The sequence below is a fragment of the Lethenteron reissneri genome, chromosome 42 (assembly GCF_015708825.2).
Source record: "Lethenteron reissneri isolate LAM-NWPU_2019-01 chromosome 42, ASM1570882v1, whole genome shotgun sequence".
Classification (NCBI taxonomy): domain Eukaryota; kingdom Metazoa; phylum Chordata; class Hyperoartia; order Petromyzontiformes; family Petromyzontidae; genus Lethenteron; species Lethenteron reissneri.
Window position 1 is genome coordinate 8,078,090 of NC_083820.1, and position 15,232 is coordinate 8,093,321.

At 49.1% G+C, this 15,232-nt stretch overlaps 1 protein-coding gene across 3 annotated transcripts in view; it reads left to right on the plus strand.

Annotated features, from left to right (window-relative positions):
- LOC133352843 (collagen alpha-1(XXII) chain-like) overlaps positions 1 to 15,232 on the plus strand; it is a 158,644-nt gene that overhangs the window by 83,489 nt on the left and 59,923 nt on the right. For all 3 annotated transcript variants that reach the window (XM_061568796.1, XM_061568797.1, XM_061568798.1), the window contains 3 exons: positions 9,315 to 9,344; positions 12,365 to 12,418; positions 14,128 to 14,181. In XM_061568796.1, the coding sequence (XP_061424780.1) occupies positions 9,315 to 9,344; positions 12,365 to 12,418; positions 14,128 to 14,181 (138 nt within the window). The remainder of the gene's footprint in view (positions 1 to 9,314; positions 9,345 to 12,364; positions 12,419 to 14,127; positions 14,182 to 15,232) is intronic.

Genomic DNA, 15,232 nt, shown 5'->3' on the forward strand with positions numbered 1-15,232 from the left:
ACTTCTCACCGAGCGAAGAGTTGAGTTGGGGGCGCCTCTGACCGCTACTTTCATAACGCGTGCGTCGCCCCTTGGTACGCTGCGTCTCGAGACACGGTCGTGTTACGGGCGTCTGCGTTCGTTCGTTCGTCTCGCGATCGTTGTGATGCGGTGGGAGGCTGGTCACTCACCGCGTGGACCCTCTCGTCTGACTGTGACGCATCGCTCACGCGTGGTGAATGCATTACTCGGATTGCACGGGGGATCTTGGGAATCCACCGAACCTCAGGATTCTGTGAAAGCCAGAAAGCCTCATGTGTGTTGTGTCACGTGGGGTTCATTTCCATCGCGCTGTAAATATCACTTCAGTGTCAGCAGTCACTGGATCGTCCATGCTCCCGACTGGTTTATGTGAATTAAACACAAATTTTATTAAATCTAACCATTTAGGTTCCCTCCAAAGACTTAATTTGTTCTCCAAATTCTACCGCTGATGAGAAGAGAGTTTAAGGGTTTCAAAAAAATGAGTAAGTTGAAACATTTTTGTAATAGAGGTTTTTTGGGGTTAGATTGTACAGTTGGATATCGCCTGATGAAGCTAGTTGTAATAACTGGCGAAACGTCGTACTCAGATTGTAAATGTTGTGGGTTCACTCTCCAACACACCGGTGTGCTGTACTAGTAACAAATTGGCATGTTCTGTTTCCGTGACAAACCTTACTTATTGGCTGTGTTGGGTGGTGGCGGGTTTCACGACACATTCATATTTACGCGATCTAACCCAAAAACAACCTCTTGTGGATAAGTTTGGCCGCGAGAGCCTCCTCCGTGTCAAACTGAAAACTTTCCATCATGAGTTTTCTTAAATCAAGGTCCGAGGCAGTAAAAAGCTCACCATCAATATCAGAGGCCTCTGACTCTCCTTCCAGGCAGAATGAGCCCTGAGTCGACTCCGTACGCCGAAACGACTCGACTGACACATGGACTGCCTCGCCGATGGACGAATGATTTTGGTGAAGATTTTGATCCAGCTAATACACAACGTAACTTTGCCATTATATAGAGGGTGTTTGAAAAATGTTCACATTTACATGGGACTATCGTTTTTAATGGAAAAAGAACGGATAATACACTGTAACATGAACACAAATGTGATGTTAATAGCTTCAACAAGTCAAAGAGTCTCCCACCTGTTCGCCATCACAGTCAACACGTGCCTGGAATCTTCTCCAGGTGGTCTCCAGAGCCCGCAGGCAGCACATTTATTGTGTTGTTGCAAATTCTCGGAAGTGTTAACATTCTTTTGAAGCACTCTGTACATGAAGGCAGCCTTCTTACCCAAATCATAGCAACATTTCACAATTCGCTTGGCGACTTTCTGCGAGAGGTCGCAAATGGGTTTTGATTCCTTACCCGTACCCGTACCTGGCCGCACCAGGGTCGCAAACGGGTACCCGTACCCGGCCGTACCCGTACCCTACCCGTACCTGGCCGGGTATCGGGTCGGGTACGGGTATCGGGTAACTGATTGCGACATCTGGGATAAAGCCATGTTGCAGGTGCGGGTGGGTTGATTCTAGAAACTTGAATTGTGAGAAGAGACAAGACGTTGGGAAATGAGTGACAAACAGTTACTCACCAGTGACTCACGGTCTACCCGTACCCGTACCCGGCCGCACCAGGGTCGCAAACGGGTACCCGTACCCGGCGTACCCGGCCGGGTATGGGTAGCCGGGTATCGGGTAGGGTACGGATATCGGGTACCCGGTTGCGACCTCTGCTTTCTGCATTCAGAAGTCGACGAGACTAATTTTCGTTGTTATCTTCGACCAGATTTTTCACGGCGGGGTGGAGGGGTGGGGGTGGAATGGGACAGACTTGGGCAAAATCTTTTGTCAACGACGAGCGGTCTTTCTCGTCGTATCGCATCGCCCCTGGCCGGTTCGTGGCCTTTGGGGAAACGGAGCGGCAGGGGGGGGCTGGAGTGGCCGCTCCCTTATCACGCAAACTCCGCACGGGTGGAAACTCCCCCGCCGACTCAGCCCCGCCGCTTCGCCTTGCCGCACGCTTCATCCGTTTCCAGAAGTGCTAAGCCGCCCAATTAAGGCTGGTGACAGACTTGTCATCCCTAGCCAATTTGGGGATCAGAGTTTGGCCGGTTTTTTTTTTCTCGGCGAGCCTCTTCCCGGAATCTGTTTTTTTTGCCAATGTGGCCGGCGGGGCGAATGGACGTCACCGGCCGCCCCCCCCCCACCCCTGCATTTACAAATCGGTATCGTCTCTTCGACCTTAGCTCACCTGATAAAAAAAACATAACTTATCAGAGTTATGTTTTTTTTTGCATTATGACTGCAGGTATTGTGGTCTATGCAAACATGACTCCTTGTAAAAAAAGGGGTCAGTTTTGTTGCCAGATAAAAGGGTAAAAAAACAATTATCATATTTTTTACTGGCAAATGAGGTTCCAATGGTGTAGATGCTTAGCTCACCTGTTGCGGTGTTTACGCTGCGGCTGCTGGTAGTGGCGGTGGTGGTGGCGGTGGTGGTGGCGGTGGTGGTGGCGGTGGTGGTGGCGGTGGTGGTGGCGGTGGTGGTGGCGGTGGTGGTGGCGGTGGTGGTGGCGGTGGTGGTGGCGGTGGTGGTGGCGGTGGTGGTGGCGGTGGTGGTGGCGGTGGTGGTGGCGGTGGTGGTGGCGGTGGTGGACGGCTGGGAGCCGCAGCGTTTGAGTGGCGGTAGTAGTCTGGCCGCTTGCGCACGCAAGCATTTATTGTTGTTGTTGAATTCAAAAAGAGGAAATCGTTGCCAACGTCTTCTTGGTTCTTTCGGTAAAGTCACGTAGAATTTAATAATAAAATAAAACATTATAAAATATAATTATGTTTTCTTTTATTATTTTATTATTTCCATTCTACGTGACTTATTATGTTTTATTTTATTATTTTATTATTTCCATTCTACGTGACTTTACCGAAAGAACCAAGAAGATGAATCCCTGCCGTCACAAAAGCTTTAAATCGAAATCGTTGCCAACGTGTTTTGTTGTTGTTGTTGTTGTTGTTGTCGTTGTTGTTATTGTTGCCCGGAATCGGAATTGCGAAGCGAGAGGTGCCCCCCGCGTGACTCTCCGGCTGCTGGCAGTGCCGCTGTGGGGGCCACTGAGATGGTAACCCCCCGAGAGCCTGGGTTCGGGTTTGATGTTTGACCTTGGCTTCTTCCAGACACAATAATCTAGGTTTCGATTTAAAGCTTTCGTGACCGCAGGAATTTACCTTCTTGGTTCTTTCGGTAAAGTCACGTAGAATGGAAATAATAAAGTAATAAAAATAAAACATAATAAAATAATTCTCATGACGTTTCGGCCACAACGCAAGCAGCCGTCCTCAGGTGGAGAACAGGTCTGTCGAGAAGACAGAGTCTGAAACGTCGTGAGAATTATTTAATAATGTTTTTATTTTTATTATTTTATTATTTCCATTCTACGTGACTTTACCGAAAGAACCAAGAAGAATAATCTAGGTATTGCGTGACTGAACGACTGACACCCCTGCCACCCTCCACTATCCACCCCCCACCCCCAATGGCGGAGCCAGGATTTTCAGGTAGGGGGGGCCACCCCTGCAGCAATGAAACATGATAGAGGAGTTGTTAGTAAGTAAGGACTTGTCCCGTGCTTTTTATTCGACGCGTGTGCGGCGATGGCGCAGCCATCGATCGAGGGTCGAATTCCAACCGTGTGTGATCGGCATGGCGCTCGCTGAAGGTGTTTGCCTCCAGGGAAGTCGTGTTCTGTATACACAACTACGCACAATTATGTGAATCACTTATAACTGCTTTGCCGTTACTTATTGCCCATTATGGACTCAGACTATTGTCCTACCATCTCATAGAGTCCCTGGCACGTAATAATATGCTACACAGTGGCAGTGGGGGTCGCAAAATGTCGATTGATTACTAATAAACCCCAATGATCCGATAGAAATGAGGGATATCGATCGGATCGTTGGGGGGGGGCACGTGCCACCCCACCCCTCCCACTGACCCCGCCAGTGCCCACCCCAATCCTCCCCCCCCCCACTAGCAATTCTGGATGCACATTTATAGCGTCTCGTTTTTTATCATTTCACATTTTTTTTCCTATCTCATTTGTTCCATTTTTTTGCTCACTCCATCCATCAGCCTAAACGTAAGGTGGTGACAATTTCATTTGCATGGATTGAACGCGATCGGCTCTCGCCCGCGTGCACAACTTTAAGCACGTATCACCATCGTGAGAGTCGGCTTTAATCAGTGGATCGATAGAAATCCAAACCTCCCAATGAACAAGGACATCTCCATGCCACCACCACCGCACAGGCTTAAAATCCAGAAAACTTTTCGGGCAATATGAAGGATCTTCCATGACGATGACACGAAGACCACCGAAGCATGGTGGAGGGAAGCCCTGGGGGTAGAACACCAACCTGCTGCCGAAATCCATCGTCAGTCACCTCCCGCAATCCTCCAACCCGGATCTGACCTACCGAGGAAGATTCTGGGTCGTCCTTGATTCGGATCCGGACACTCCATGGAAGATGTGGGACACTTCCTCCATGAATGGAAAACTAACGGGAGTCCAGCTTGTGACATACCGTGAACGATCGTCCAATCGGATCATTCAACGGCGATCTTAAACATATCCATATCCACGCGGCTACTCGTGAAGCAAGTCGAATGGGATATCAAATCTCGACGTCAATTTGTGACTGTGTTGCAATCTCCAAACATGCCACGCGAAAGAAGACGAAGAAAGGATCGATGCATCCTTAGCGCGCCTACTTGACGCGCAGAGAGAGAGAGGGAGGAACTCCGTGTGGTTTTCTTTCTTTCTAGATTGAGAAAATCGCCCACTCACTTTGGAAAGCCTCATAAGCAGTTGCATTTGGAGGCTTGACCCCCTCTTTTCTCTCCGCCTGATGAAGACCGCTTGTGTTGCGATCGAAACGTCGTGGGTTTTTTGCTTTAATTATTTTCAATTTGTTATTTTTATTTTTCATGTAAATTTTTACTTTATAATTTTGTATTTTTTTCTTATTTTCTATCTACGTGACTTTACCGAAAGAACCAAGAATATGAGAAAATCACCAATTCAGCGAGTAGCTTGCACGGCTCGATCTGAGCACCCCCTCCCTTCCCCTCTGCGTCACCGTGACGCCGCACTGAGTTTAAGCGCCTCGGTGGTCTTCACAGGGAAAAAATTCAACCCCGTTTTGCCTGACGCCATTCGCCTCCTCGAGATGTGACGACCACATAGTTATCTGCCATTCGCCAGGCAAATGGAGTCCGCTCAAACGGATTCATCATTCAATTTGTCTGACCGTGGCGGCGGCTTCGCGTGCCTGGCTTTTGAAAGCCTCCGTCTGCCGAATCTTTGCGGGGTTGCGGTTTTTGCCCGCGTTTGTGCTTTTCGTTTCTACTAAAAATCGGCGCACGCGCACTCGTTAAAATTGTTTTTTCAAAGCTCGACCCCTTTGACGTTTGCCTCTCAGATGCTACGCCAGATATGATGATGATGACGACGATGATGATGCTGGTGCGATGGTGTGGCCTTGCCATCTGCCGTGTGAGTGTGCACGTGTGTGTGTGTGTGTGGGGAGCGGTCGCGTAGCGGTTAGCGCTGCTCTGCGCTACGAACCTTGTGACGATTGTCTGAACCGGTACCTGGGCCTACCCTAGGTCGACTCAGCCTCAAATGAGTACCCAGTGTCGATGTGTAAACATCGTCACTAAGGGAGACAAAGGCGGCTGGGAGTGGTGCTGGCCACCCACGCCGTGCCGGCCTTCATCAGTGCTCACTAATATAACTTGCCCCAACAGTCTGTTACAGACCATACGGGGGATCTTTGTTTTTGCTTTGTAACGAGCAAACCTCACTTTGTACGTATGAATGTTTAGTAATTGAGGGTAGTGCATATTTGGGTCACCTTGACCAAAGAACCCAGAAGAGCTGGGTTCGTCCTCTGACCTCCTGCCAGCGAGCCTTGGCCAGTTCATGTGCCTTCAAAGTGCACCTAGCCTGGCACCACACCTGCCGTGGTAACGTTGCCACCACTTAGTGGCAAATACCAGTTGTTGTTGTTGGTGGTGGTTATTGTGCACGTGTGTGTTTGGTGGCATAGTGGTTTGTGAACTTCCACCCAAGTTCAATCCCCAGCCGTGGCCTGCATCAACGCTGAGCAATATCTTTACCTGCCCTGGTTCTCGCCTAGGTTAACTCAGTCGTAAATGAGTGCCCAATACGGGGCGAAAATACGAGTGATGACACAAAGGCAGAGGCGGGCTTGGTGCGAACTACAGCACGCGGCCTCGCGCGCCGTGCTGCCCTTAATAGGTGCTCGCTAACAGTACTCGCCCCGACAGTCTGTGTGGGACTCACGGGTGGATCTTCGTGTGCGTGCATGGGATTCACAATTGATAGTCGCTTTGTCTGAATGTTGAGCAGCACAAATGCTGTTTGGCAAGAGCGAGGATTCAGTGTGCAGATGTGACCCAACAGAACTCAATGCAATTGTCAGTAATTGTTGTTTTTAAGTCGAACACATTAAGGATGTCTCGCGGTTGCGTGGTTATGGTTGTCTCCGTTGCGTCTGCGCTACGAAACTGATTGGCCAGCGTTCAGCTTCTGGCCACGATGCCAAACAAGCAATGGTGATTGTAATCTGAACCTGGCCTGGGATTCCCCTAGATCAGCTCAGCCAGAAGTGAGTAGTGTGTCAATATTTGCGTGCAGATGATCGCACTTGCCTACAATGTGTAATAGGGGCTCGCTAACAGCCTTCGCCTCTGCAGTTGAAAAATCTAAATGATCAACAGTTTCATACGTATGTGTGTTGAACTTCTTTCGCACGGTACGTAGCCAACCGTGCTAATCGTACGTGCAGATGTGCATACATACGTGCCAATACGCATACTTATAGCAAGCGTAAGCACGTACGCGCGTGTGTGTGCTTGTATGTATGTACGTGTGGGGAGCGGTGGTGTAACGGTTAGCGCTCTGCGCTACGAACCTGGCCACCCGGGTTCAATTCCCGTTCACGGCCAACAACAGTGACGATTATCTGAACCGGTACCTGGGCCTTCCCTAGGTCGACTCAGCCTCAAATGAGTACCTGGTGTGATGTGTATACATCGCCACGAGTGAGACAAAGGCGGCCGGGCGTGGCGTTGACCACCCACCCCCTCGTGTGCCGTGCCGGCCTTCATAGGTGCTCGCTAACAGCACTTGCCCCAACAGTCTGCTACAGGCTATGCGGGGGATCTTTGTCTTTTGTGCATCCACGTGGTGTGCGCCGCTGACTCGGCACGTGTGGGATGTCCAAGTCGCAGGGGGCGCTTGGCCTCCAGACATCGCTTCACGCCTCCGTGCTCAGGGCAGACGGCAGCAGCAGCAGGAATACCGGAGGAATGTCGTGTGGGAAACCCTGGGCGCGCAGCCACACGTTAGTTCGCTCATTCATTCGTTGTTTTCGTTTATTTATTTATTTAGATCAACGATGTCACTCAATTTGCAGCACACAACCCCGTGTCATCGTCGTGGGATGAGGGGCGGGAGGAGGCTGGGGGAGGGGGGTGTTGTTAGCCGGGTGGGGTGTGGGCAGGCAGCTTCCATGTGTCGTCTTGACAGTTGGTGATCGATGGCGGCAGGGTTGAGAAACACGTGGAAATTTCTCAGCTGTTTCCAAAATCACCGTCTCGCATTTGCCCTCCTTGTTTGCACCACGGGCTCTTCCATTCGTCAACTTTTGCCAATAACTCAGGTTGAGCGTGCGGTGGGACTCGAAACGTCACCGTTACTGGGTTACAATTTTGTTGTGTCGTTGTTTTAATACCGTTAAAAACATGGAGAGATTCACGCTCATATGTACGTATGTATGGTGAACTTCTTTCGCACAGTACGTAGCCAGCCTTCCTAATCGGAGGTATGTATGTTGAATTTTTTTTGCGCAGTACATAGCCAACCGTGCGAATCGAAGATGCGTGGGAAGGACAGCAAACTAAAAATAAATTCGTTTTCAATCTAGATTTAATTACCTAAATCGAGAGACAGGAGGAGGTTAACACACACACACATGTCTGCGCGCGTGTATATAAGGGAACCCGACACAAAATGTAGATGTCGCGTGATCCGCCGACTAGAGGCCGATCGAAATTCGGTTTCGGTTTCGGCGCCGAAAGTTAGCAAATGGCCTCTTTCAGCATAGTTTCGGTTTTGGCCGAAAGTTAATTTTTAAATCCTTTATATTAAGTTCGCTTGCTTGCTTAGGACCGTGCAAATCTTTCGGTCGTTTTTTTAACCCACTTCCCGTGATCCTATCGAGCTGACATTTTCCACACAGACTCGTTGTGCGTGACAATTAATGTTCGTGAAAATCTTTTCCAAAATTTTACACTTTTTAGGACAAAAATATTATATTTAATTACCAATTGCTTAATGGTGCAATGCAATCATCTGACCCATAGGTGGCAGCCATCTCAAGCCAGAGGACGAGAGGATTCTAGCCGCCACGCATATAAAGGATTTAAAGTGAAAAACTTTGTTTTTACGGGTTATACTTATTTACTTTCGGTTTGGTTTCGTTTTCGGCCGAAACCAGAAATTCAGTTTCAGTTGGCCTCTACCGCCGACAAAGGTTTGGTGGGTGGGCTTCGTGGGCCCACGTAGCGAGGTGCGATGGTGACCGACGGGCGAGACTGGTGATGACCAAAAGGAGAGGACAACCACTGTGGAGACTGAGCGCTGAGATCAGCTCACGTTCAGGGGTGCGATGGATTGTAACGGATGGCAACCAGATGTTAATTGCCTCGCCTGGTATACAGGAGGTCGTGGGTTCGATCCCGATCTTGACATCTGTTTATTTGGAGTTTGCGTGTTCTCTCTTCCCGTGGTCGCGTGGATTTTTCTCCGGATCTTCAGGTTTATCCCTCCACATTAAGAGTCGTGTGTCGTCACAGAGTCGTGTGTCGTCATAGCAACGCATGCCATCACAGAGTCGTGTGTCGTCACAGTCGTGTATCGTCATAGCAACGCATGCCGTCACACAGTCGTGTGTCGTCACAGTCGTGTGTCGTCACAGACTCGTGTGTCGTCACAGAGTCACGTGTTGGTCACAGAGTCGTGTGTCGTCACAGAGTTGTGTGTCGTCACAGAGTCGTGTGTCGTCACAGCAACGCATGCCGTCACAGAGTCGTGTGTCGTCACAGTCGTGTGTCGTCACAGAGTCGCGCCCAGTGGCGTCACGCTCGCGCGATTCACGAGAGCGGCCGACGGTGACCCCTCGTCGTTCGTGTTGTCGCTGCAGGCCCAGATATCCGGAGCGGACGGCGATCCCGTGAGTGCTGCCGCGACAAACGCGCAACCCCCGCCGGTCGATCGTGAACTTCAGCTAGCCCCACCGCACCCCCACCCACCCCCCTCCCTGAAAACATCCCATTCGAAGTGAACTTTGACCTTTTTTTTCGCTTGTGGCCAATTTCACGGCCGGCAGGAATCCGTAGAATTGTTTGAGCTGCGCGTGGTGGTGGTGTTTTGTTTGACCTTCATTTTGTTTTGTAAAGAGTGGGTTGTTGTGTTTTGTGTGTGTGCGCGTGTGACCCCTCCCTCCCATCGATCAGACGACAAATGTTTCACTCGACAATAGAGGTTTCTTTTGGGGTTAGATCGCGTAAATAGGAATGCGTCGTTAACCCCGCCACCATCCAATAGCCAATTAGCAAAGTTTATAACGTAAACAAAACGTGCCAATTCGTTACTAGTGTAGAGGATTTCCCACGGACGCACTCGGAGACGGAGGTAAGTTATGGGCTTTCGCCAAGGGTTTATTACAGACTTCACAACTTAACACACAAGGGTACACAACTCCCAGGGGTTAGGGTTCCTACACTGAGTCCTGGTCCCTGCCCGGCTAGCTCCGGTCTCTCTCTCGTGTCGGATCGGGGACTCTGCCGACTCCACCGAGCGGAGAGAGAAGCACCTCTACGGCTACCACCGGCTTCTCCCCAGACTCACTATTCGATCCCTCTCTCTACCCCTGGTTCCCTCTTCACCCTTCGTACTCTACCCGTTCCCACAGTGACCCCGCTTTCGTCACGGGTCTCCCTTAAGTACTCTAGGAGACGTGACGTCATCGCACTGAACGGCACGCCTGACGTCACGTCCCCATTTTACTCCTGGACACTAGTACAGCACACCGGTGTGTTGGAGAGTAAACGCACGACGTCACGAACCTTGCTAATTGGCTGTGTCGGGTGGTGGAGGGTTTAACAACGCGTTTATATTGACCCGATCTAACCCCAAACACCTCTATTATGCATACCATTGGTCGCGAAAGCTTCCGTGTTGAAATGTTTCACTAACTCGCCTTCTGCTAAACCTGGCACGTATTTTGAATAATTTGACACTTCATACCTTAACAAAAACGGGTGGCCAACGATTACGGAGACGGATATGCATTTCACTTTCTCCGCCCCGTATTCTCACCAGTGTGGTGAAGAATGGCCAATCAGCCCCCATGACAAGACACAGCGTGGGGCAGCCTTCATCCAGCAGCGGATTGACCAAGGATCACAAAATAACAATCATAATCACTATTATATGCATCTAAACATTATCATCGGCAGCATTGATCTACCCGCTGCCGCGTGAATGCTTCCCAAAGGCTGCCACTTTACGCTTTTTATACGGCACAAAAATGAAGTCATCGGCACATTTGCCGTCCGCGCAGTTCTCACCAGGGCAAGGCTACTAACGGAGGCGCCGTGCTTCAACAGACGATTAAAAGTCTACGAGAAGGGGGCCGCGTTGCTACATGGCTTTCGACAATTAGGCAAACCACCCAATGAGCACACACCGATCACAAACATCGCATCGCGTTTGTTATTTGCCACTTGAGGTTCTTGCCTTCAGAGTCCATGGGCCACAGTAGAGAATAGCTACCACCTGAGGGAACAACACTTTGGTGGTACCGATTTATTCACACGGTCAGCGAGAGCGAATTACTCGATAACGCCACTGAAATAAAAACGGTGATCACCAAATTCACACGCGTTGACCGTGGAAAGAAATTGGAACCGCAAACGTTCGCCCGACGAGTGAAATATCTGGCCTGGATTCACGGCCTCTAATGGCCCGTTGCCTTGAGCCACACATCTCAGCCGAGTCAAGGACGCTCCTGCTGCACTCGAAGCGACCTTCTCAGCTTATTCGTTTGGAGCTCGGAGAGCGTCTTGCGGACGCGAGTCTGGGGCAATATCCGGCACCATACGCCACCGGGCGGCAAGCTGCCAACAGGCGGGGCTCTGCAACGTAAATACAAAGGCTTCGGAAACATTGTTTTGGTCTACGCAATTGTTTTGCTGTTTAGTGAGTGACGAGGTTGAAGACTTGAAGAGTGTTTGTAGCCGCCTGTCTTAAGCTCTGAACTAGGATGCTGATTAAATAATAATAAACCTCACTGAGCCTAAACACTCCTTTCCAGGCGGCTCGTACATTGGGCTGTTTGACCACTTCCAATCTTACTCTTTGGGTTTTTTCGGTGAAGTCACGTGGGTAAAACAATCAATAAAATACAATTAATGAAAACAACTCAATTAAATCACGACGTTTCGGAGGCAACACAAGCTTCCTTCATCATTTATTTTATTGTATTGATTGTTTTTTTACACCTGATGAAGGAAGCTTGTGTTGCCTCCGAAACGTCGTGATTTAATTTAGTTGTTTTCATTAATTTATGTTATTCATTGATTTACCTACGTGACTTTACCGAAAAAAACCCAAAGAGTATGAATCCTTGCAGTCACGAAAGCTTCAAATCACTTCCAATCAATAAGGCATCTGGGAGGAAGTTAGAGCACACGTGTTGGGATATCGCTCACAGACCCGGACAGATGGATTCAATAATCCATAACTTTACTGCTATCTTCTGGCCACTTCACGGCTCTCATAACTATTCCATACAATTCATTTTTTTAAAATCACAATCGCCTTCCACTTGCAATCAGGGGATATTTTTGTTTTAAAAGACCCACATTTTGGTCGTTGTGGTTAGGTGCAGATTGCAGTACGGTGAGATCGCCTCGAGGATTTGCAATGCTCCCTAATTGGGTGACGGGGCGACCTCGTCTAATTGTGTGCCGCAGCACCGCACATGTGCCAGCCTAATTAGCGCAATTATCGCTGCCAAGCGCGGCAAAGTAATGTAATCCCTCGACCTTTGCGAGCGCGCCAACAACAGCTTAACGTGTTAATGCAGTTGCTGATGTTGATATTCATTGCCTAATTGAGTAATGTTTTTTGGTTCGCGTGGAAATGCATTATGTTCATTCATTATTCCTTTCGTATTTTTTTCATCAGGGACCCAAGGGCCCAATCGGAAGACCTGGGCTGGCAGGACCTCCTGGCGATACGGTGACAAAAAATTATCTGACAGTCTTTAGAATAGCTATTTCACTATTATGATCATTATGCCATGCTGGCGAGATGTTAACTACCTCACCTGGTATGCAGGAGGTTTTGGGTTCGATCCCGGTTCCTGGTGCCTGCATATTTGGAATGTGCATGCCTCTTCGTGTGGTTACGTGGATTTTTATCTGTGCTCTCTGGTTTTTCCCTCCACATTTAGAAACATGCTTTTCGGGTATTTTGGCCGCTATAAATGTCCACATGATGAGCCACTTCGTTGAGCTTTCATTTGTGAAAAATATCCATATAGCTCAGTGGGCCTTACCTAGTAACATTCAAATAGTTTATAGTTTTTAACCAGGAAAGCTTCACCAAGCCTCAGGACTCTTTTCAAGGAAGGGTCTTGCCAAGTTTTCGCAGTTTAGGGGTGTCGGCCTACGATTACTACGCATAATGCCAACAAATAAATTAGCAGCCATTTTTTAAATTGGACAAATTTGGACCACGATTCCGACACACAGTGACCAATACTACAGCGTCTTTATTATCCACCTTTAAGCAGTACACCTGTAATATTGCGCTATTAATTATGATGATTATTACGGCTGTTTGATTTGAACCTTGAACCCTTGCAACAAGCGGCAAAATACGCAAGCGTTAGGCCCTGTCACCGTCCCATAAATAAAAGCCTGGCGATGTCATTATTGAAGTAATTGATCACTCTCCAGATTATCGGTTCTATCACTCGACTAATCGTATGAGGAAATTTGTTTCAAATTCACAAAGGAACGACCTTTGTTATGACTCCGTGCTCTCCTCATGTCCACGCACATGACCTTCCTGTTTTCCTCTGCCTATGACTGACTGCCTCGATCTCTTTATAAAATAAATTTGCCCACCGTTTATCTTATCTTGAAGGAATTTATGTAGCGCCTTAACCTAGGCGCTTTGCAAATAATTAACAACGGTGCATGCGAGTGTGATGGTGGAGATGAGGTGAATGAAATAGATGAGGGGAATGGGGGAAACTCCGTAAATACGTGAAGTGACGAAAATGTGTGTCTTGCGATGCGGCCACATTTAGACACAGTATAAGCACATTGTTCCTAGTGACTTACAAAGAAACCCAGAGGCTGACACAGAGACCCACATATTCACAGAGACACACATACTCGACACCTCCGATTAGCACGGTTGGCTACGTACGGTGCGAAAGAAGTTCAACGTACGTACAAAGACTCACACACAGCCACCCACCCACAGAATCACCTAGACAAGAGAGACCTATGACAAACTCTTTATGAAACACACCCACCGCTTCTGCACAGCATCTGGAGATTGTGGCCGCATTCAGACGCCACATTACAGCCAACTCGTATATCGCAGGTCGGGTTACACGTTCACGACAAAAACCTCACTCCGGCTCAGGGCGCGCAGCTCCGGGACGCGAGTGCTTTGCGAGCCGAGCTTGTGAGGCGTGATGAACCCGCCGTGGCCGCACGCCCCGCGTGAGCGAGCGCAGTCAAACGGCGCGTTCACGTTTACACCACAGCTGCGAGTCGAGCCGCGCCAGTCTTCCGAGAGGTACCTCCGCGGCTCGGGGACTGCGGGAGCGATCGCGCGAGGGAGAGAGACAAAGAGAGAAGATCGAGCAGGGCGTAATTGTTGTTTTGCTTTGTCTCCGTTCGTGCCCTCGCTCTCTCTCTCTCTTCTAGGGCCCTCCAGGACCCCGTGGCGAAATCGGACCCCTTGGGACCGCGGGGAGGAGGGTAAGACGCAACAACCGTGATGTGTTTATTTTGATGTTGGCTCGCGCGCATACTTTGTGGTTTTTGTTGTTGTAAAAAATTGTAATCGGTGCTCGGTTTTGTTTTTTGTTTCTTTTCGAAATGGGCGAGGGTGGAGACGGTGGCGCGTGTGTGGTTCGTTGCGCTGCGCGTTGAACCCGGCCACTTGAGTTCGATTCCCGGCCACGGCTTTGGTCGGTAGCGAGTGATACCCGAACCAGTGGGTAGCGCTGACCTGTGCGGTGAAGTGTTTTGTGATCGAACAATGATTTGTCAAATTCGCGAAATTTGCATGCGCAGCAAAATTCTCTTATGATGATCAAACAACCCCCTCACCACTGATTCAGAGTGGGGAGGCTGTAATCCAGCAGTGGATTACCAATAGGTTTTCATATTGGTATTATTATAATTACGTGATATTGAGAGTCTCTTAACCTAGGTTTTCAGAGTAAGATAAAAAAAAATAGGAATAACAACATTAACGTTCACGGCTTGTTGTGTAGATTTGCGGTTCATATCCAGCAGGTCGCCCTGGTTATTACCATGAGTGTATGAACCGTAAACACGCGCCGTCTGCTTCGTCGGGCGTTCAAGATTTCCGTGACATTGCTCATAACATGCGGACCATTGTGTGCGGTCGTCACGGTCCACGATTTTCCCAAATGCCGAAGCATTACCGTCACGTTACTCAATTTGGGATTACACACAGTGGCAATCATGCCCCCCCCCCCCCCCCACTGGCAGATTAACGCCCAGTGGCTGCTGCCACACAGGGGCAGCTGCCACTCGGGATTTGGCCCCTTCAGATGTTGTAACTGAGGCGTTTTGAGTTTCTGAGGCATTTAAGCAAGGCAAGCGCTTTGCAAATGCACATATTCTTATTCTTATTATTGCTGTTACTAACAGATTATAAACACGGCTCTTCTCGCAGGAACGAGAACATATATTTTTTTCCCGCTGCGTCACCTTAGGAATTCAAACAAATCCTACACATTTGCACATCGCCACAGAAGCTATTACCCACTAGCGGTGT